The sequence below is a fragment of the Rhinolophus sinicus genome, chromosome 17, assembly GCF_057876585.1.
Source record: "Rhinolophus sinicus isolate RSI-liver-muscle chromosome 17, RSI-T2T, whole genome shotgun sequence".
NCBI classification, from domain to species: Eukaryota; Metazoa; Chordata; class Mammalia; order Chiroptera; family Rhinolophidae; genus Rhinolophus; species Rhinolophus sinicus.
This window is the reverse complement of record NC_142517.1, coordinates 95,889,548-95,914,068: the sequence shown is the minus strand read 5'-3', so window position 1 is coordinate 95,914,068 and position 24,521 is coordinate 95,889,548. Positions and strand designations below refer to the sequence as shown.

At 34.9% G+C, this 24,521-nt stretch overlaps 1 protein-coding gene across 22 annotated transcripts in view; it reads left to right on the top strand.

The window, feature by feature from the left end:
- ROBO2 (roundabout guidance receptor 2) overlaps positions 1 to 24,521 on the top strand; it is a 1,652,913-nt gene that overhangs the window by 1,615,143 nt on the left and 13,249 nt on the right. For 14 of the 22 annotated variants that reach the window (XM_088794275.1, XM_074333465.2, XM_088794272.1 and 11 more), the window contains 2 exons: positions 9,064 to 9,324; positions 13,663 to 13,868. In XM_088794275.1, coding sequence (XP_088650401.1) covers positions 9,064 to 9,324; positions 13,663 to 13,868 — 467 coding nt within the window. Of the gene's footprint in view, positions 1 to 9,063; positions 9,325 to 13,662; positions 13,869 to 23,693; positions 23,877 to 24,521 lie in introns of all 22 variants that reach the window. The other 8 variants (XM_088794266.1, XM_074333417.2, XM_074333448.2 and 5 more) reach the window with 1 other exon arrangement.

Below are 24,521 nucleotides of genomic sequence, written 5' to 3'. Positions count from 1 at the left end.
TGGCCGTCAAGTGCTTTAGATTGTCTGCAATCATGATAATGTAGCCTCCATTTATAATATTGCTTGTTAGTTTGAAAGCAAGTACCCACAGCTCTGTGAACTAAAGAGCCACTCCTGAGAAGGGCTGAAAAGGGAATTAAAATAACCTTCTTCATCATCCCTCACAGTTCTCTAATGACTTGATGTCTGGCCATAGCAGGGCGCCCACTGTCAAGCTCCATCACAATGGGATAATTGTAGGGACCTGGCCAGTGGGTAGAACTTTAATCGTCAGCTTTGATGGGAATTGAGGAGCCTGAACAATAAAAGAGGTCCAAGCCAATGCACAGGCTGTAACAAAACCTTTTTAAGTTAGAAAATGTCCTTGGAGGGCCTTTACGTAAGACCAGTTTCCTTAGTCTTTCCCAAACATCTCACAAGAGTTAGTTTGTTTTATTCTGTTAGTGGTAATGTTAATTGATTTTAAAGCATAAAGACACTGATAGATTTTATTCTCTAATCCAAAAACAAATAGCAACTCAAAAGACACATGTTCAATCTCTTTTTCTATTTTAATAATGACAACTGCTCCATCTTCCTCAGTTTCCAAGGCTATCGCTTTTAAGTGATAATGAAAAATACAGAATAAAGGCAGTTTTTCTCCAAGTTTTTATTTATTTAGAAATATTTAGATATTAAAATACTAAAATTAAGCATTTAATTAAATATTAAAATTCAGTTTATTTGAATAATGGTTATTTTCTGTCTTGATTCACATAAAGATCACATGCACATGCTTCTACATTTTTCCTCCATATCCTTTTCTTTTTACATCACTGCTATCTTTGCAATCTCCAGATTAATGTTCCTAACTAGAGCTTTCTATGCCACGTTTGCATCCTTCCAAAGACATAATTTGCTTTTTCTCCCAGTTACGTAATACATATACATATGTATTAGATAGGCATTATACACACAGATAGATACATAGTTATGACATGTACACAGATTTTTTTCTCTATGTCTTTCTTTCCCTCCAAAGGGTTTCATTTCCTTCTATGTGGTTATAGTTCCCATATATATGCACATCATTATTATTTACTTTAAAAAAAATAATTTCACATTCGAAATAAATTAAAAAGCACACCCCTTTTCTCTGATTTTAAAAAAACATAAAACTGTGTATTATCTTCTGTAATACATATTGGTAACATAAATGTGTCAGTGTTACGTGGATCCTGGACAAAGAAACACCAGGGATGTGTATTTCACAAGAAGAGATTATCCGCAGGGCTTAGACATCTTCAAAGGCCGTAGTCAGAAGTCGGGGAAATGAAACTTGTAAACTGGGAAGAGGAAGTAGTGCTGTTAAACATTCAACTCAGATCACATGAAAATTAGAAGTAATTTGGAATCTTTCTTTTTTCTTTCCCCACTAAGTCTGCTTAAAAAATGCACAGACTATAATAATACCTATTACCCATTGAAATAAAACTAATTTATTTCAAATAAATGCTAAATTTCTCACTGGATTTTGCTGCTCAGTGTAAAATAAGAAATATTCATGTGACAAATGAAATAATACATGCTGGTGCAGATTTTTATTTTGTGATTAAAAGTACTTCAGAACACTATGATATAAAATATAAAATTATTTGTACCTGTTTTGGGATTGCAAATTATTTTAACATTCAACCAGAAGGCATTATATTAGAAATTCCTTTTTTCTAAGAGATTTCTAAAAAATCTATTTGATATTTTAGATAGGCAAAGAAATATATTTTTTGATGACATATATTCAAAGTCTTTGTGGCATACATGTAGTTTAGTTCTAATTTACCTTTGAGTTATTTGCCTAGTATTTCCTGAAAAAAAGGAAAATTATCACTATTAATAAAAATTATAGTTAAGTCTTATCCTGTCAGTAAACTTACAGCAAAATTCAGTTTCCTTATTCTTTGGACTCAGTTTTTTAAAAGGCAAACACTTGAAAGTTCTTATTTCAATTGTTTGTAATGAAAACACACATTTAGAGTCAATATGACAAGAATAGATTAAAATGAGTAGACTTGGGAAGGCTTTGTCCATTTCTTGTTATAGTCTTTCTACTGTTGTGCTTTTTTCTAATGTGAAAACCTTATAATACCAAAAAGGTTTTAGAACACTTTCTAGATTGTTTGTCCTGTTGTTTGTGATGTTAACATTGAATACTTTGCAGAAGAGTTCTATAGAATTTTATATCTGCGTTGATTTGAAATTTATGCAGGTTTAAGATTTTCTTGAAATACAAACAACTTCAAAAGTCACTTTTTTGTTTGTAATAAGTTTTATTTCTAATAAAGATTCTTCAGTTGTACTTCTTATGGTGATATATAATTTTTGTGGTTTTTAACATAATAATAGAGAACTTATTCAACATACATTTTTTCCCCCCAAGTGCATAAGAAGTGCTAAGCCCAGGGCTGGGAAGGAAAACAACAAAGGTGAAAGAAAGAAATACACAATAAATACGAACAATGTGATCTCTGATCTAGGCAGTTCACAGGAGTGGGAGGTAGAGACAAGAAACCACACACACACACACACACTATTTGCATGACAAACCCTAGATGAGCAATGTGTATGCCACAATAATTTGCATACAGAAAGGGATAATCATGTGTGCCAGGTAAGGCTGGAGCAATTCACAGAGGTGGAGTTTTGAGGTGAATCTTGAATCATTTATTTATAAATAACAGTACCCAAAATAGGCTATTGTGTTCCAAGCTCTAAGTCAGAAGCAAAAAAGGACAAATAATGAGAAATAGTCTCTAACCTAAAGTAGCCTATATACCAAAAGAGATTGTTAATAAACAAACAAAAATGCTACTAGTGTTAGCATGTACTACTGCACATCTACTTTGCAGATGAAAAGAAAATTTTCTGGCCAAAGACAAAAACAGAAATAAAGAGTAGAAAAGAAAAAATATTTAAAAAACGGAATAGCCCCATTAGTCTGTCGTTAGTACTTTTCACTCTTCCTCCAAACCCCACTCTATTCTAGTTGAGGTTACTTGTCCTTTCTTTGTTTTTCATTATTCTTTAAGTTACTCCTCTATTGTAGTTCTTATCATATTGCATTCTAATTGCTTGTCTGTATCTTTGCACACTCGGTAGCTGTTTTATGAGGGTTTTTGAGTTGGAAACATGCATAGGGTGGCAGATTATCTGAGAAGGTGTCTCATGAGGCCAGTTGCGAGGCTTTGTATGTCATATAGGGATTCTGATCTTTGGTTAGATGACGGATTGAGGACAGGAGGCTGGGGCGTAATGTGTGATACATTGCAACAGAATGGTCAATATCATGAAAATGATAAGGGAATAAAATAAGGCAATGGCAGTTGGATGGCAGGAAAAGGATAGCTGGGAGATATACCTAGCAAAGAATAATCACAATCTTGAAAAGATTGTCTCTTCTTTTTTATTACAGTGTTTAATACTGTTTCCTGGAGTTTATATATCATCAGTTTTCTTTCCATTCCGCCCCCCAACACACACACTACTAAATATCAAAAGTTGTCAAATCATTGTCCAAATACAGAATGTATTTAATTGTTAATTCAATGCTATAGCAACAATAGTAAGTGGTCTCATCATCAGTATGCCTCTCTGGGCTTGACAAAAATGTGTCCAAATGTATCCGTTCTTCTCTATAATTATAATGTATGTTTAATATAATCATATGATGCTAAGAAGCATCGGTTCAAAAGAGAACCGATCCTCTGTTTTGTTATCGCCATTAGAGATTGGCAAGCGTATGTGGGTGTTGAACTTTATTGTATTTTTATTAGTAATTTGGTATTTGTGTCTGGCCTTTAACAAGTTAGTTCACATACAACATTGATTTGTTGTCATCTTTCTCATTATTCACCAGGCAAGACAGACAATATGATGTCTCATACTTCACGGACAATAAAAGCTGTGCTAGGAAAGGTTGCCCAAAAGCTCTTTTGTTTGGCATCGAAGCAGCTTCACAGTCTTTTTGATGTTACTGTTGAAATTCCATCACTCAAAGAAGATACATATCTGTAAATGTGAAGGAAACTCTAAAAACAGAGCTATACTTTTCATAACATTTACAGAGACATCTGTTATTTTCTTGTCCTTCTTCAGAAAGTGCATGCGACCTAAGTATGTGTTGTCCTGGAATGGAGTCAGACATGAATGCTTCAACACAATGAGTAGTTCTCCCCTTAATACGATGTGTACCATGTCCCAAATGTCTTTCATCTATTTTTTTTTTAATGTCCTTCTCCTAATCTTTCTCTATTCCCTCCTCTCTATTTTCCACTTCCTGCACAAACCACTGACATGAATACATGGATTCATGAGCTTTTCTCAGCTTTGCTTATGTTCCACAGGGGTACAGATTTTGCTTACTGCTGTTCTAGATTATATTTGTTGAAAAGACTTGGAACAATGAATGAAAAACACCCATTTTAGTTAAACAGAATGACTCTTGAAACATTTTTTGGTCGTTTAACACATTATGCACTATATTTGTACAATGATAAAAATAATATACAATTAGATTCTCCTTTGTCTAAAAAATTAGCACAACTAATTAGTTTTTTCTATGTTACCTTAACACATGATGATTGTAACATTATTTCTTCCTTCCTTTATGTCTTCTGTGTATTTTCATTCCATATGTATGTTCCCTTTAGATCAGGGGTGTCCAAACTTTTTTCAACGTATTTCACCAAGGGCCATATGCGGTAAAATACACAAACAGCCGGGCCACTCCCTCGAGGTACAATACATATTGCCTCACCTGGTTTATTTAAGTAAACTAACTATATTTTTGGAATTTGCTGTGGGCCAATTAACAATGGCTCATGGGCTGCAGTTGGCCCGCGGGCCGCAGTTTGGACACCCCTGCTTTAGATTATTGGAAATAAGAATAGTTTGCTACTTAGGAAGTAGGGAAATTTTAGGAGATAATTGACTACTTCCATTTAAAAGATTGGAGATATAAACATGTTCTTTATTCAAATGTACAGTATCCCGGGCAATAAGCCAATATAAGCAAATAAAATGCATGTACTGATTTATGGAATGAAAAAAATGTGCTATTTTGTAATAAGTTGTATGGAATAAACTTAATTATAACCCTTGATGAAGTATAACAGCATGCACATTCCATACTGAAAATGGTGTGTGTGTTTTTTAATTAGGCTTCTTATACATATTTTGTTTGACTTAATAATATAACATTTAAAGTCAAATAACTAAGTTAAGAAAAGAAACCTAAACATTTTTATTAATGAAGCAATTGGTGTGTTTACATTTCAAGTCAATAAATATGCTTATCACCTACTATATTTAAGCCAAACAAAAATAGTTCATCATAACTCTAATGTAGGTTAAATCCACTTGAGAAGATATTTACATGTGAAAGGTTAAATGCTAAAATAAGTTAGATAGCAGTTAAAGAAATCAACATTGGAAATGGCGATAAAACAATATATAATCAATTTTCAGGTAAATATATTAAAATATTCTTGGTGCAAGTTTAGAAGGGTATATATTAGTTCTAGTTGGCCTCATGAGGGAAATATTTATAAAAGATATAGGATTTAGCCTGTAGCTTGAAGGATTTTTAATATTAAGATAGGTGAAATTGGAGTAGTGTAGTTTATTTGAAGTAAGTTGAATTCTTTAAACTAATTCACCAGAATGGTAAAGTACAAAAAAAGAAGGAAAAAGAAACAAAAACTAATTTTGAGCAAGAGATGCTTGCTGAGAAACTGGGGGGAAAAAAATCTGAAAAGATAATTTGAGGCTTAGACATTTAATGTACAGAATAGATTGAAGAGCAATGAATGTTTTATTCAAACAATTCTAATGTTTTCATAGGCCAGTTGTAAGTGGTGTTCAGCGTTGATTAGAGGATGGGAAAAAGTAAAAGCAGTAAATCCAAATGGGACAGTGGGTTACAAATTTTTTACCCAACAGAATCTTTTCTTCAAATGATATCTGTGATAGCCAACATATAAAACAGGAAAAATGACATTGTTCTAGAGCCACATTTTTTTTTTTCCAGTCATGTCGGTACTTATGTAGTCAATTAATGGGAATATAAGTTTAACTTGTATACTATAAATTAATTTGTAGTATAAATTATAGTATATAAAATTTATAATATATAAAAAAGTGTTTGTAACATATTAAAGTGTGCTTGTTTATACTAAAATATAAAAGACATTTCTAAAGAGGTATTCCTGTCAGACTTACAGGCCTTCTGACATGGGGTCTTCAGTTTGTAGCTCATTGAGGTAGATTATTCAAGTAGCTTCAACAAGAGAGGAAAACTGAACAGTCAAAGATGACATCACTCCCTGTACAGAATTTCTCAGTGACTAGCCGTCACCCACAGGCAAAACTCCAAGCTCCTTCTCAGGGCTGATGAGGTGTGTATGATCTGGCACATCCTCCCCTCTCCTGACCTATCGATGGCCAACCCTCTTTATTTGCCAGCCTTTACCAGTCAGGGAACAATCAGAGTTCTTCAAATACTTTATTTTTTTCTCTTTCTCTGGGCCACGTGTTAGACATGTGTTACTTAGAATAGCATCTTTTCCGGTGGCCAGCATAGCCTTGCCCAACCGTAAAACTAGTTGCAGTCTTCCTGCTCTCTTTTACTCTGGTATGCGATATTGGTGCTTATTTGCTTAATATTGGTCTGACCCACCAGATTGCATGCTCTGTAAATAAATCCTGTTATCTGACATATAATTGTTGAATAAAAGGATAATAAATTCAGGCTTTCTAAAATAGACTTTATTTTTTAGATCAGTTTTAGGTTAACAGCAAAATTGAGCAAAAAGCATAGAGATTTCCCATATACTCCCTGCCCCGACTCATGCACAGCCTCTGCTACTATAAACACCTCCCATCAAACTGGTACATTTGTTAAGTTGATGAACAGAACTGAACACATTATTTTCATCCCATATCCATGGTTTACATTAGGATTCACTCTCGGTGTTGTACATTCTGTGGGTTTAGACAAATGTGTGACATGTATCCATCATTACAGTATCATGCAAAGTAGATTCACTGCCCTCAACTTCCTCTGTGCTCTGCCTATCCATCTCTCCCTCTTTACCTCTGGCAACCACTGAATGTTTTACTGTCTGCATAGTTTTGCCTTATCCAGAATGTCATATAGTTGGAATCTTATAGTATGTAGCCTTTTCAGAGTGGCTTCTTCAACTTCGTAATATGCATTTAATTTTTTCCCATATATTTTCATGCCTTGATGGCTCATTTCTTTTTAGTTCTGAAAATATGTCATAATCTGGATGAGTCACAATTTTATTTATCCACTTACCTACTGAAAGACACTTTTATTTGCTTCCAAGTTTTGGCAATTATGAATAAAGCTGCTATAAAAACCTGTGTGTAGGGTTTTTTTGTTGTTGTTTTTTTATTTGTTTGTTTTTGGTTTTTTTAAATATCAGTTTTAAACAAGATAAGTGAAAAGACACTCAAGTAAAAATATTCAAGAATCATCTGGACATTTACAAATTAGCATTTGTAGGGGATATCAAAACTGATATATACATTTGTAATACTTATTCTATTTTCAGTTTCTTTAATGAAAATCTTTCATATGTTAGATATTGCACTAGGTGGTGAAAATGCAAACTTGAAAATTTAAGAGTTCTGAGGTTTAAGGATCTCACAGAATAGCAGGGGGAAAGAGACATGAAACAAATAATCCCAATATAATGTGGGGAATGCGACAATATAAATATTATGGAGTTATAATCAATTCCATATGGCAGGACCTGAGAAGCCTTCACAATACTAAAAACATTTGAACTGAACCTTGAAGAAAGAGCTGGAGATCACAGGCAGATGATTTGAAAATTGTCATATACAGATTTATAGTTTAGAAAAATATACAGAGCAGGCTGGTGTTTGGGAAATAGTGGAAGATTAAGCTATAAAAATAGGCTGAGCAGAATCTCCTGCTAATGAGTTTGAACTTTTTCTTATGTCAGTGGTAATCATAATCATAATTTAAAGCATAGGTGTGATGTGAATGAAGATGTTAGAAATATAATCCTGTCACTTGTATAGCAGATAGGACTGAAGAGATGAAGAAAACATCTCAAGAAACTAGGAAAACCAGTGGGCTAATTCACATCAGGAGGAGACTGACCTGTGAAGTTGAAGGGAAGTATAGGAGAAAGATTTGGGAAGTATTCAAGAGGTTGAATTTATAGGAAAATTACACCCAACAATATTGCTTATCTTTTCCTTTGGTAGCTTTTAAAAAGTACATTAGGATCTTTTTGATTTATGAGAATAATAATACTATAGAGAAAGTGTAAATAGAAATGCCACAGACTTTTGTGTCACAATTAATACTTTTTGGATTAATTTTCTATATTCCTTAACCAGAGTCCCTAAAAATGCTATTTTTTTCAATGTTGTTTTTTTAATATATATTTTATATGGCTAGGTTTTGAGCTTCTGCTTTATAGATTTGTAAATGTCAAAATACAAGGAAGCATGAGTTTCTACTGAGAAAATTAAAAAATAAGAGAATCAAAGGGATGTTGAATAATTTTGTAATGCAGTCTTAATGATTGACATGTCATATGGAATGAAAGGTCAGCATAGATCTAGATGAGTAAATATAAGTCTGAAACACTTCTTAGATGATCAATTTCGGCATATTCTGTAAGAAAGTAGTGAAATCTATAAGCACTAAATAAATTAATGGTCCTTTAATTAGCAGTTTGGTTTTCCACATGAGTAACTTTGTTCAGAAGTTACTACCTTTTGTAAGTGTAGGGTAACAATTAGGTAATGAGATCCTTTACAAATAAGTTGAACTATTGAAATAACAGATTAAAACAGCCAGGTGATTTACTATAGTAGCACCAAAAACTTGAAATCAGGAGGAAACAACCTGAGAGTCTACTTCATATACTACAGTTACTATGGTGGTTGTTATTTATTGCCTGTATACTTGTACGTGTGCATGTGTGTATGTGCCAGTGATCTTTTTTTCTCATGTAATTGCAGCTATGACAGTGATAGCTGGTGCCCGCCATTACCAGTACAGACATACTTACACCAGGGCATGGAAGATGAACTGGAAGAAGATGATGACCGTGTCCCAACACCTCCTGTCCGAGGAGTGGCTTCTTCTCCTGCTATTTCCTTTGGACAGCAGTCCACTGCAACTCTTACTCCATCCCCAAGGGAAGAGATGCAGCCCATGCTGCAAGCTCACCTGGATGAGTTGACACGGGCCTATCAGTTTGACATAGCAAAGCAAACATGGTAACTACTCATCAGGCCAGGGGACCCATGCTTTCAAAACATGGATAGAGGAAAAGCTTTTTCATATTAAATTCACAAGAGATTCTCATAGAACTACACAGTTGTGGTTAGACATGATTTTGTACAACTCTTTAATCATCTAGATAAGGAAATTGAAGAAATGTTAAATAATTTGACCAAAGTCACATAACTAGTTAGAGTGAGCCAGAGCAAGAATTTAGATCTGCTGAATTTCAGGCTAAAGTACTTTTGGCTCCACTAGAATCTCTTTTAATTTATAGTTTAACTTCAATTAGCTTCTCCTTGAACTCACTTCCAATGCCATAATAAAATATTCCTTTTAGATTCTTTAAAGTGTCTATAATTAATTCTGTATGTGATTGTGAATATGTAAATGTAAGCGCCTGCAAATCACATATGGTTAATGTCAGTTATTAAAAGACCTTCTTTGGGCTGAATTAAATGAGACAGAAAAATATTACAATATTAATAACAGTAAATGTATTTTCAAAACCCTAGAATAAATTACAAATCCCAAATTCCTTTTTTTCTAATCAATCTATAAACTGTCATAAGGTACAGATGGAAATCTACTTAGATAGCCTATGAAAATATGACAGGAGTATGGGCAGGTCCATCTCTCACAATTTTGAATATTTTTCTTATTTGCTCTCTTCTCTTACATAGTAACATACAAGTCTGACTATTGAAAAAGAAATCTCAAAGACATACCTTTGGTTATCCTCTGTATCTGATTTATACCCTGTGCTTGAAGTTAGAGTAAATTTTTATGAAATAATGTTTGCTTCTTTTTGATAGTTTTGGCTACAGGAATAAGCTGATAATGAGATAAATCTTATTCATAGTGTTGATGAACTATTTAAAAATATAGCTAAATATGCAAAGAGATACTAAAGCCAGGTATAACACTGAAAGCTTGCTACAAACAGGTTCTTTTCTTAGAACTAAAGGTTTTTGAACATTTTCCTCAATTACCAAAAAAATCCCCCCCCCCCCCCAAAATCAAAGACTTTTGTTCAACAGTATTATTTTGCATCAGGCTGCTTTATAAAACACCACTATTTAAATTCAAGCTGTTTGAGGAGCCAGCAGGCTTCTTTCAAATTAGCCAATGAATCTGTGAGGTTTAGTCATTTAAAGCTCAGATTCTAGTTCAAGGTTCTTGAATCTGCCTGTGTTTTGGAATCACCTGAACAGCCTTAAAGTATGTTGATACCTAGCCCTACCCCCAGATATTCTGATGTTTGGTCTCATATTTGACAGGGGGCAGCCAAGGTTGAGACCACTGCCACTGCCATTACTTACTATCCTGTTTCCCTGAAAATAAGACCTAGCCAGACAATGAGCTCTAATGCATCTTTTGGAGCAAAAATTAATATAAGACCCGAAATTATATTATATTATATTATATTATATTATATTATATTATATTATATTATATTATAATTATATTATATTAAATGTTATATTAAAGACCCTGTCATAAATTATAGTAAAATAGGACTGGGTCTTATATTAATTTTTGCTCCAAAACACACATTAGAGCTGATTGTCTGGCTAGGTCTTATTTTCGGGAAATACAGTAGTTGTATGACAACAGGTAACTTGCTTAACGTTTCTGTGCTTCAGTCCCTCATTTGGAAAACGATGATGATAACAGTACTTAGCTCATGTATGAAGTGAGAGAACAGTCCCCAAGGATTCACTAGAAAGAGCCACAGAGCTCACAGGAAGCTGTGACACTCAAAGTTGCAGTTTATTACAGTGAAAAGATAGAGATTAACATCAACCAAGAGAAGAGATACATAGGACAGAGTCTGAGAAAGTTCCAAAGGAAGATCTTCCAGTTGCTCTCTTCCACCTTTAGTTTCCCCAAAAAGACGGGTGGCGATATGCAAGGAGTATTGCCAACCAGGGAAGCGCACGTGAGCCTTGAGGTTCAGAGTCTTCACTGGGGTTCAGTCACATAGATACGGTTGACTCTCTGCATGACTGACCTTGGTACCCAACTCCTCCAGCAGGCAAGCTCATACCATGTGACTCAAAGCCCCAACCACAAATTACATTGTTAGACTCTTCAGAGGAGCCTAAGGCCTCTAAGTAAACAAAGACACTTTTATCTAATGGGACATTCTAGAGCTTAAGAGATTACCTTCCAGGAGCACAGGCAAAGGCCCAACTTAGCTTTAGGCAAGGTCAAGTTTATTAATACACATCACAGTTTTTGTGAGAATTAAATGCATTTGTACTAGTAGTTAGTAAAGTATCTGGCTCCATCATAGCTGTTATTGTTCAGATGGGCTTGAGTTTCCCCCCAAATTGTTCACTGCTATCTTTCCACCCTCAGAAGGGTGCCCACTGAGAGAGTGCTCCACAGGTGTTTGCTAAATGGAGTGAACAAACGAGTTCATCTCCGCCTGCTCCATGTACCCACAGAGCAGACCCTGCTTCTTTTTCTCAGTGTGTTTCTCTTCCAATCAACAATCCCCCAGAATGTCACTGCTGACTCTCTGTGTGGGGATTAGGAGACTCCATGTGCTCACACAGGACCTTGCCCTTCTGGAATAGAAAGGCCTCTCCATCTGGGCTGCATATGAACATCACAGGAGAAGCACTGAAAAATAATTCCCAGGCTTCAACTCGGGATTCTGTTCATATTGAGCCATGAGGCACACAGCACAGTGCTTGTTACTAGGAGATATTTATACATGTTCCACACCCACTTCCTGTATTTCAGTTTTTCTTGTAACTCCGGTGAACTCTAAGAGTACATTTTGCACCGCTTAATGTATCTTTGTCTCAGCAAGAGGTATCGACAGTGATGTAGGGCTAGAGTGTTGGTCTGTTTGGTCCTTCCCAAGACCAAAGGGCCCACCATTAGAGGAGAAGGAATCATGTAGGTAAATATCACCTTCTTTTCCTTTGCATATGACTTGGCACACTCCATCCCCGACTCACAAGCAGAATCTGAGGAAACAGAGAAAGGTGTGGTCATCAACACTCAAGACGTTTAGTAATAGTACTTAGCAAACTTCCTGACTTTTCAAAGAACGAGCTATGATGAATGCCAAATAATAACTTGGGACCTCAAATTCCTGATCTGTTAAAATAAAGATGTGGACCAGATGCTGCTGAGGTAGCTTCCAGAGCTAACATATTAGGTTGCTTTTTATTTAAATATTGAAAGGTCTAGACTGGTGTTAACCTTGGAGTTGGTCACAAGTTCAAGAATGAGGTTGTGAGAGGAATATTAAATTCTAGAAGAATGACATATTTTCCAGAAAAATGTAAATATTAAAGAAAAATAATCTTGTATCTTTAAATTTTAAAAAAAAGTAACTGAAAAATGCATTTGACTTGTTTTCCATTTCCCTGAAATAGCAGAGGTCTTTTAAATACTTTGTATCAAGGCAAAAAAGAAAAAAGAAAAAGAAAGAATGTGTCAAAACATGTGGTATAGTCACTGTTTAATAACAGTAACTGAACCCCGTGTCCAACTCTACATTTTACTAGCCCGGGGATATGAAACAAGTCACTTAAACTGAACTTCACTTTAACAAATTCTAGAAGAGAGGTGATAATTCTATTTACTCTACAAGGTTGAGATTAAGGTTATTCATGCATTGCATTGGTTTGTTTAGCATACCTAATGTTCTAAGCAGAGTGCTCAGATGCATCTTTTCTGCCTTTCAGGTATTTAATACTTTGGTGGGTGAGAGAGACACACAAATAAGTAGCTAGAATACAAAGTAGTCATGTCTTCCCCAAAGGGGGTTAAAGTAGAAACAATGGCCCGCCTGGTTCCTGGGGTACAGGACGGAAGCCTTGTAAGGCAAGGAATGTACTCCTGGTTGGGGCAGGGAAGATTGGTATTAGGCTTTCAAATGACACTTTTCTTCATGCCAGCAGGTCACACAGGGTTACACAGGCTGAGTGGAATGATGCTAAACTGGGAACAAAATTATAATTAGGCAAAAACCAATCAGCTTTAAACAGTTATGTGTGACAAATATCCCTCTTCTTCTTTGGAAGATTTATTTACATACACAAAAAATGCCGGGCTGTGTTTTTTGTTCCCTGTGATTCATCCCAAAAATACCAGAAGAGTGTGATGGTCTATATTGTTGTTGTTGTTTTGGCAAGTCATGTAGGCATAGCCCATTGCCTCTGCTGAACTCTGAGAAAGGACTGTGAGCTCCCAAATCGGTTCATGGGAAACAAGAAGACAAAATTAGTTACCAGAGCACGTTGTTTCACTCTAATTACAATTTGGTGGAATTTTGACAAATTCATTTTTTCCCCCCGTTTAAATTCTAGGCACATTCAAAGCAATAATCAACCTCCACAGCCCCCAGTTCCACCATTAGGTTACATGTCCGGAGCCTTGATTTCTGATTTGGAAACAGATGTTCCAGATGACGACGCCGATGAGGAGGAGGAGGCTTTAGAAATCCCCAGGCCCCTGAGAGCGCTAGAGCAGACGCCCGGATCCAGTATGGACAATCTAGACAGCTCGGTGACAGGTAACGGAACTAATTTAGTAAGAATAACTGACCTATTTGCGACATTAAAATGCATCAGAAATCAAAGAGTGTCTTATGTAAGAGTTATTCCACTCCATCTATTTCTGTACCATTTTAAATAGGTTAATATTAAACACAAAATTCAAAAAGGATTTGGAAATTCTTTTGCTTTGCTGCAAAAATGATAAGAAAATCCATGAATTTTAAAAAGCTTTAAAGACATGAAAGAAAACTCAATTATACCCAGGGCTTTCATGAGAAGTTCACTCTATGGGGAAACCAAGTCGATTATATAAAAACCTTGACTTTTAGAAATCATATAGTTGGTATAACAGGAGCAACATACTAAGTGAGTACAACCTTAATATGCTTGTTGATATTTCACTCTATATGGTCATTCATTGATGAAAATAAGCAAGTCTTCAGAATAAGTTTCTCTAAGGTTGCATAAGGTGTTATTGTTAGAGTGGAGAAAATCTATAGTGAGATAAACCACACATTTATGAATCTCATATTGTTGGATCCAGTAATTGCTTCTCTCCCAAGAAATGTAGGTATTTTGTTTCCTCCTGTAGCTTCCTCTTTCCTTGTTTACCAAGTGAAAGGCTGCAATTAGTACTGACCTAGGCTGATCCCAGGACTGCAACCTATTTCCAAGGATTCAAAACTATCAAATTTTGTTGAAAAACTTTAAATGCTAATGTATACACAATGAATATGAAGAAAAGTAAAATTTCAGTCTTTCTATTCAAGTCGGTATCCGTTCTTTGGCACACACACACACACACACACACACACACACACACACACACACACATACAAATGCTTCTTAGATGACTATAGAGAGGTAACTACTAAAAATGTTAAGTCTTGCCTTTGCATGTCATTGGGTCTTCTCAAAAGAGTACCTGTTTCTATATTTACTTTGATGATATCTTTCATCCTAGGAGGCATTTTACCGCAGTCCCATTTCATTAAGTTTTATACCATCAGCTTCCAAACTTGTACAGATTTTGCACTGTGTTAGAATTCAAAAAACACTGATGGAAACTTCTTTATGACAGTGATAGAGAAGCATTATTAGTACCTATATTTCCCCGCTGCAGTCCTTCCTGAATTACACAATGTGTGATGCATGTGCCCTCTTTTCAGTTTTTATTCTTACCTGGGGGCCGTCGGCTTGCCAAGCTAATTAAGATTTAAGAACTGCAGATAGACTGCAGGTACACCGCTGTGATTTGAAATCCAGATCCAACTAAATGTGGCAGAGCAAAAGTTGAAATCTTGGAATGCAGAGAGCTAACTTATTAGTGCACTATCATGTTAAGCCCCTTTGCCTGAATTTCTAGCATAATCTCCTTCAGGGTAAAATTTTGCATATTTTTGCATATCTCACTAATGATACTGAACTCTGTTCCATTAGGAATGCAGTAGAGAATTACAATAATTTAAAAAGTCAGCTGTAGCCTAGGTAGTTATTTTATTAAATATTATAATGTCAAAGATGATAAATATATCTACAAATCAGGAGGATGCCATTTTCAGTGTTACATGCTCACCTGTTAGTAATATGTTCAACTGTCTAATGTGACTGCGGTTAAAAACAATTTGCATTCCTCCTTGTAACTGGTATACTGTTCATTCCAAATGAAGCTCTTATTGCTAAGAAAACAGTCTATTATTCCTACTTGAAAACAGTCTACTTTCCTACTGCTTAATTACTGCCATATATAAAAATGTCAGGGCATTTAGGTATGTATTCCATGATGAATTTGTTCTAGGAATAATACATCTCTTTAGAAAAATAAATTGCACTGTACACAAAAGTAGCTGAATAGGAAACTCTCTTTTTTCCCTTTACTTTACTTATTTATTTTTTGGCTCTACAGTAACTTTGTGGGGAAGGTATAATCAAAGATTTAATTTGCTTTCTAGGGTACAAGCATAATATAAACTAAAAATAAAAGTAAATATATTTGGTCCAAAATAGTATGCATGTGTAGATTGTGCGTGTGTAGAGACACATGTGTAACAGTATAGGTAGGTTTTGTGATTATATGTAAAGAGTGTGTGTATGAGTTTATGTAGGTGTGTTTGTATGTAAAGAGGGCTGAGTGTACTAGAGTGTGTGTGTATGTGCACGCACATGCATGCACATGGGGATGGCCCTGCGGTAAAGGTATGTAAGGACCAAATTTTATAAACGACAACATGCTAACCTCATTCTAATGTGTTTACGTTTATTTCAGACACTTAAGGCCAGTGTAATGGTGCTAAATGAGGTGGGCAATAAAACACACTATTTCTATTTTTTTCAATGTTTCTTAATTAAATTTATTGGGGTGACATTGGTTAGTACAATTATATAGGTTTTATGTGTACAATTCTGTAATACATCATCTATATATCACATTGTGTGCTCACCACCCAGAGGCAGTTCTCCTTCCATCACCATATATTTGATCCCCCTTTACCCTCTTCTACCACTGCCGACCCCCCTACCCTCTGGTAACCACTAAAGTGCCCACAGAGAGGATTCTGATCTTACCCTAAATTACTTGGAGTTTTGTGTGTGGTGTGAGCAAATTAGCCATTACTTTCACCTGAATTCTCTGATAGAGATTTTCATTCATGAAACTAATGACCACTTTTATTAAATAGAACTAACAGTAGTGTTCCATTCCCTGAAACTCTAAAGCCAACGAGAATGATACTCCAATTATAAGATAGAGATGGGCTAGTAAGCCTGTATATAAAATTATTTAGGATTTTACTTGCATATTCTATATTCCAACAGCTGCGACATTACAGAATATTAGTAGTTAACAAAGTATAGAGCCCATATTTGTAAGAAATAAGTATATTAATTCCAAATGTTTTCATAACAACTAAGGAACTACTGAGAGACTTCTTAAATTTTGACAATGATTTATGGATGGAAAAGGCCAAGCAGAGAAGAAAATATCTGTAGTTCCATGTCTCATAAACTCAGTGCCTTTGTCTGATTGGGCTTCCATAACAAAATACCGTAGACTGGGAGGCTTAAGCAACAGCCATTTATTTATCATATTTCTGGAGGCTGAGGAGTCTGAGATCGACCTGCTGGAAGATTGGACTCCTGGTGAGAACTCTCTTCCCGGCTTGCAGACCACTATCTTCTCACACAAACACACTCTCTGGTCTCTTTCTATAAGGTCACCAATCTCATCACGGTGACCCGACAGCCATGACATCATCTAAACCTAATTACTTCCAGAAGACTCACCTCCAAATATCATAACATTAGGGGTTTGGGCTTGAACATATAGATTTTAATGGGATACCAACATTCAGTCCATAAAATTCAGTAATGGAGAATGTATTAGCAAATCTGTTATATTATTTATGTATTCCCACAACACACGTTTATGGAATGCCTCGTTCTTTCAACCAGTTGCCTAGGAATTTAGATTTAATAATAATAATAATAATAATAATAATAATAATAACAATAATAATAATAACTTGCACATAGATAACCCTTCGTAAGTGAAAGACACTCTTATAAGAGGTGGTCTGTTTTGTTTTTTCTATGGCTTGGTGAGCTCAGAATGTTTCTTACATGTTCAAAGGGTTCTAAGAAAACAAACAAACAGAAACTAAACAGAATATATGACAGAGAAGGCTAGGCCTAAACTATTTTGTAGCTGGTACTTTATCAAAAAAGTTTGCTGATCCCTGTTCTAAGGTTTTAACTTATATTAACTCATTTAATCATCACAACCCTATTTTTATTCTCCTTTGTATAGATAAAGAATTGAGTCACAGAGGGATTTGAAGCTCTTTTCAAGGTGATCACACACCTGATAGATGACACAAGAATGTTCAAAATCAATCAATCTTACTCTAAAGATAAATTATCATAATCCCTGTTCTGGAAATGCCCAACTTTTTTTCTAATCTCTGGGTATAGCATATTTTAGACGAAAATTACTTCCTGATCTATTACTTAACATGTAAATCTCTCTCTCTCTCTCTCCACGTATGAATTAAGTATGTATTTATAAAAATGCAACATATAATTTTATCTCTGAAAACATTAGTCCTTACCCCCATATACTTAATCAAGATCAAAAATACTAATTTTTAGATGTAACTTTTGTTATTTACTTTTCTCATAGTTCGGTCTATAGTCACTTATAGTGACAAAATTCAACTCTGTCAGCGCTTTCTGTAGGAAATCTCAGTTTTATAATTTTTATTTTAATTTATACTTATTTAAACATATTTGGTTGCGATAATGTATAAAAATGTTTTGATCACAGCACCTCACACTCTGTTTTTGGCTAGAAAGTAAACATACGGGATTGTTTCACTCTTCAGGAACATGCTTGTAATATTTCTTCCTAACCGCCAAACCCACATTTTTGGGTAACAGGATGGGGAAGCCTTCAACACTGCTTTCTATAACTTTCATGGTGGGAGTCAAGTGTAAGTGTTTCCTGAATTTAATGACTTCACCACAGGAAAAAAGAAACAGAAGGCAATGGAAGAGAAAGCAGGAGGAAAATGTTCTAAACGTGGAGCCAAGATCTGACCCGCCTCAGTGATCACAAAAAGTAAGCCTGAGAGTGAGTGTTATGAAGTAAAATGGAAAAAACAGTTTCCTTGACTGCCGGACCTCAAATAAATACCGCAGCTGAAAGGAAATTGTGCCTCCATATTTTCTGTATTTTATGTCTTTGGAGGTTTTTACTGGAACTCCCAAATCAGATCATTTTGAAAATAGTAAAACCTGGCAGCTTCACCATCTTACTCGACCACACAGCTTTTAGAAAATTGGCCAGTTAAAAGTGTGACCTGACATGTTACTTTTGTTGCAAAAACTCATGGAAAATATTTTAATATTAGGGAAATTTTAGAGATATCCTCAAAATAATTGTCATTTTCTTAGGCTACCTCAACAGCTTTTATGTATCATAAAATAAATTAAATATTAATTTCAAAATGTAACGGATAAAAGCAGAATGTCACATATTCAATTTTTATCTTAGTGGAACAAGGTTACAGGTGTAAATCTCCCAAGGAAGATACTTTTTAATTCCTTATTTTGATTTCCATATATATTACGCATATCTTTCTCTCTGAGGTATGTATATGAAATTGTTGCATATTCAATGTTTGAGTGAAAGAAGGTCTTCTAAAGATTAGACATGGTTTTCTACACCTGGGCAGAGGTCAACATTTGGATTGATTTGCCCAAAGACACTTATAGCTGAAGATTGTATTTAACAGACAGTTAGACAGATTGCACTTAATAAGGAGAGTTTCTGGATTAAATATTGGCTGAAAAAAAATGGGGGACAGCCAGTTTTTGTATCTCATAAAAATGGTAATGCAACAATTAGCAGGGTCATATTGTAAAGCACAGACTTTAGCTTAATGGATCTAAGGATAAGCATTTATCAGCAAGGAAGGATTTAGCATAAAATGACATGTAAATGAATTGATGACTGATCATAAATTAATTTTAGTGCTGAAGATGTAATAGAGACACAGCAAGCTGCCACTTCATCATGGTATTTTACTGCTCAGTAACATTTGAGCAACAACTTAATGTGCTATATGCAGTTCTTTAGCAGCTTGAATAAATTTCAGATTTTTATTTATTTATTTATTTATTTTTTTGCCTTTTAGCAATTTTAAACCTGAGGAATTTGGAAAGATTGAAACTGTAAACACAAATAAATTTGGTTATGTGACATAAATTTATTTTTCATTAAATGTTTAAATTGGTATTGATTATGTTTGGGGCTATATCATGTCAATTTGGTATGGATTGCTTGTAATTTGTAAGCAGTCTCTACATGAGCCGCTTTACCTAGTGTTCAATTTTCATGTTTATATTTACATTTAGAAAACCAAAGCAATTATCACACAAAAATGCTTACTTTCTAATTCATGAATCAATGTTGTTTTCTTCCAATCATCGTCTTCCGTGTGTGTGTGTGTGTGTGTGTGTGTGTGTGTGTATGTGTATGTATTAGTTTACATAAATCTCCAGATGATTCTTGATGTTTAAATCTAAAGAATGAGAAAGAATGGTAGCCACAGAGAGGTGGAATCAGTAAATGTTAAATAAATTTTAACAATTTTACAACATGGAGGAAATTTAATATGTGCTTCGTACTTTTTTTATTAATGGTATATTGCCGGTTTTCTTTAAAAATCTTCCCCACAAATTGACCCAATCTATGTACCATACTGGAGGGCCTGTTGAAGACAAAGAAAAAGGGACTAAGAGGGAAAGAAAATGTACTCCTTTCTTTTTATTTGTTTCCTTCTTGCCTTCCATTTTGAAGGGAACTCAACTACAGTAATCTGAGGGCACTTGCCCCTCTGTAGCTTGGGGCGGTGAGGTTTCCTGTTACTCACCATGGCCACATCTTCACAGCACACATCAATTCAACTCTGAAGTCGTCTTACTTAGTTTCTTTGCTCTTACAGAAGAGTGGGAAAGAAAGAATAGCTGTATATAGATAATGTGTTATAGAACTGTACACTTGAAACATACAATTTGATTAACCAATGTCACCCCAATTAATTTAATAATAATAATAAAGACTAGCTGGTGTGCTGTCTGTATTGGCAAGCACTCACTTGAAACCATGTCTTCCATGCTACTTTCTTTCCCAGGAAGGGAAAGAAAAACATCGGGGAAAGCTTCCTGAATAACTGGAATTTCTGAGCACCTGGTAAGGAGCGTTAACAGATAAATTCAGAGCAAAGACACAAGGCAAGAAAGTAGTTGATTTTAAGTGTTGGCAAATTTGTACATGGAAATCTTCATACGAAGGACTCACTATCACAAGGAGGTGAACAGGGTGTTTTTGAAAAAAGTCAAGCTCACTCTCTGTTAAGAGATCTTACACGATGGCATTTCTTTAGTGACACTGCTATTGTGTAGGAGTTTTCCTAAGTTTTAATAGGTTCAGAGACTAAATTTGTCAAAATGCTGGATCCTCAGGATAGAACCACACAGCAAGCCAACTTGAATAAACAAAACAAAACAAAACAAAAAGCAAAACAGACTCAACTATTTTTTGGTTATAGTGGAGAAAGAATTTTTTTAAAAGGGAGGAGAGAGTTTAGTACATTAAGATGGGTGAGTGTGGATGAGAAAGTCAGAGAAAAAATAATATAGCACTTAATATAGCGTCATTGTCTAAATTTGAGTAAGATATTGATAAATATCAATATTACGCTATCAAAGCATAGCCAAGGTATTATCTAAATTATTTTTGTGGTTGTTTCTTTTTGGGGGTAATTACATTACTGCTTTCTCCATCCACATAATCAAGAGTTGACTAACATTGTAACAATTTTATATGTAAAATATACTTTTTATTTAATAAATTTTCTAGGAGTTCTCATGAGCACATTCTGTAACTAAAATAAGGTCATTGCTAGGAAATTACACTTGGAATAGAATTTACAGTGAATAATGAAGACATTTAATGTGATACGCCCAATGTTTATTGAAATTTCTACTGTGCAATGTTCTTGTTCAAGAAATATGAAAATGAATGAGTTAGTCCAGAGGTTTTCTGTCTTGAAGAGGAAACATATATGCAACAAGCCGTAGTTTGCAGAGATCTGATATGCTACTATATGCAAAGTGTTTGAAAAACAGGAGATAGATTGATTCACCTTAAACAGAGTTGAAGGTGAGGTGAAATCAGGGTTATTAAAGGAAAGATATTGATTTGGACTTCAAAGTTCGGTAGTGGTTAATAGAATTAGTAACAATCCAGTGGTGTGTGAGTAATGTTATGTAGGTGAGGCAACGGGACTGCACCGTCTATAAGAGTAAATGGGCTGCAAAGGTAGATTGGGCTAGATATCGGAGGATCTCAAATACCTCATTTGGTGTTTGCATGTGGCCTTGGTAAACTAGGTAAGGCTTCAAATAGAGGAACAATATTATGTGACCAGTGTTTCAGAAAATTAATTCAGATGATAATGAGAAAGCCGGGAGAGACTAGAAGGGAATCAGGAAGTGCTTAGGCATGAAACTGGAGATGTAGAAAAGGAGACGCTTGTTTGGAGCATGAGTTTCAAATAGCTGACACAGATGTATTCGCAGATGTTCAGCAGACATTCAGAAATACAGAAAACAGTACATAGGAGGGACTGGGACTGAGCTGTCACATGTTTCAAAACTGTCCTCAGTTCTAGGGTTTCATATTCTTTTGTGATTGCTGACTGAATCATTTTGATTTTTTTCTTATCTACTGTAACATTATATTGCAAAGCCTATTGCATCATTTCTCCTTTCATTTTGGGCTGTTGGTCCTTGACTTGTGATTATTAACTCAGAAATGGTTCTCTCAGAGGAGGCTCAGTTGCTGGTGTTATCTTGGCTTCCTTTCAGTGGCCTGTGTCAAGGGAATTTGTTTTGAAAGTAAAACGTGTATCTCTGTGCTTTTGGCAAATAGAATCAAAACTCTATCTTTCTCTGCTACACTTAACACCCTTTTAAGTTCTTAGATCCTCCTAACCTCTTGGGTTTCTGTTTTCTGTATTGAAAGTGCATGAACCCGTGTTATTGTATCCTGGCACCCTGACTAAAAGTAGAAATTCTTCAGCGTGGCAACACTCCTCTAACTTTACTTTTGTCTCTTAAGTATTGGAGAAAAGCAGAAAAATCTATGGCTCTCGACTGTAATCTCTTTTATGTAAATATGTGTTTGGTTTATTTAGAAATATTAGCTTTTCATATATACTTTGTGTCTCTTTTTAAAATATTTAGAATAAGCAACATTTGGTACTTCACTGTGTTACAAATTAATGGTACATCAACTTAAATATTGTAATATTAATTGTATTATGTGTAGATTAAGGTCTCAGTGTGCTTGGTCTAATAAAATGTATAAAATTGTAAATGACTTGATGAAATATAAAAATGAAAGTTATTTATCCGTATCTTCATATTTTGCAGCTCTTTACACATAAAGATGAATTCTTTTCCTCTATTGCTATGTTGCATTTTGCAGAGAAATTCCTATTAACACCAGTGATATTGTTCATACTGGTTTTCTAAAATGAAGAGAAATTTCTATTAACACCAGTGATATTCTTCATACTAGTTTTCTAAAATAAAGATTAGTAGTAAAGAGAAAATGGGCATTCTTAATTAAAAAGCAATGAAAGCATACTGAGCTTTGAAATTAAGAGAATTTTTCAAAGATACATTTTTCTCATATTCTAAGTCTATTTGTTGTGATATTATTTATACTTTTTTTGTTTATGTTTACTGTTACTTCCTGAGTAATTAAATTTTTATTTTAAAATCTTGAAATAATTCTATCCCTTTACAGTGTCCAAGTGTAGATTTCATGTAGATTATCATTAGAGTCTGCATTAAATTCAAAATATATTCGCACTATTTCTTCAACTGAGTTCTTGATAAGTTTACCTTAAATACACTATAATTCAGTTCGTTAAAAGTGTTTTTTTCTGAATTGTAGGACTTGTACTTAGCAATTCTCTTTTGGAAAATGATCCTGTAATAATTTTAACAATGTAAGAATGAAACCATACAGAATATGTTTTGTTCACGTCTTGCAAACAGATACAGATTTTAAATGAGCTTCATTCTTCAGCAATATGGAGGTTTAAAACATGGCTGATGCTTGCATATGGGAAAGAAGTCATGCTGAAACCAGGTTTACCATGAGGAAGACTGAGGAGCGGAGGCAGCCTACTTGTTCATTAGTAGAGTGTGTGCAAACAGATGAGCTCTCCAATATATACAACTCACTAGACAACTACATTTGTTTTTAGGTTCAATGGTAAATGGATGGGGCTCTGCATCTGATGAGGATCGTAACTTTTCTAGTCATAGATCTAGTGTAGGTAGCTCCTCAGATGGCTCCATCTTTGCCAGCGGCAGCTTTGCACAAGCACTGGTGGCAGCAGCAGATAAAGCTGGTTTTAGGCTGGATGGAACCAGCCTTACAAGAACAGGTTGGTAGACTCTGAGTCAACACTCTTTGCATGAGAGAATCTGGTCCTTTGGACACTGAGCTATTTTTCTCCTGTTCTTTCTCCTCAGTGAGTCTGATCGAAGGGATTTCTTTAGTATGCATGAACACAATTTGGATGCTCAATTACCAGAACTCTCCTGTGATGCTAGATTTGTCGAGATAACAATAGGCTCCTACTCACCATTTTCTATCCTTTATTTCCTTTTGCCTTCATGGTTCTGCTGATTAATTGGAATATGCTTCCTTTTTATATTACAGCAAAGCTGCAACGAAGATTGCCATTAAATTTTCAATAACTCACACTTTGCAAAATTCTCACATAATCAATAATGTGCCCAGTGATTAAAATTATTCAGCTTTTATCTCCATTACTTTCCTTTGCCCCATTTCTTTCTGCAAATGCATTTTCTGGGAAGGCTTTCTCAGCATGGGGTGAATGGGTCTAACACTGTCAGTCTAACAGTTCAAATGGCTGATAGTATTATTAATTGTTTGGCTGTTAAGGTTTTAATCCAATAATTTATTATTTGTTAAAGGATGCTATAAAAGATACACCCACTGCATTTGCAAGTTGAAAAAAAAAAGATGACTACGTGTGTGCTGCTCTTTAGCATAATCTAATTTT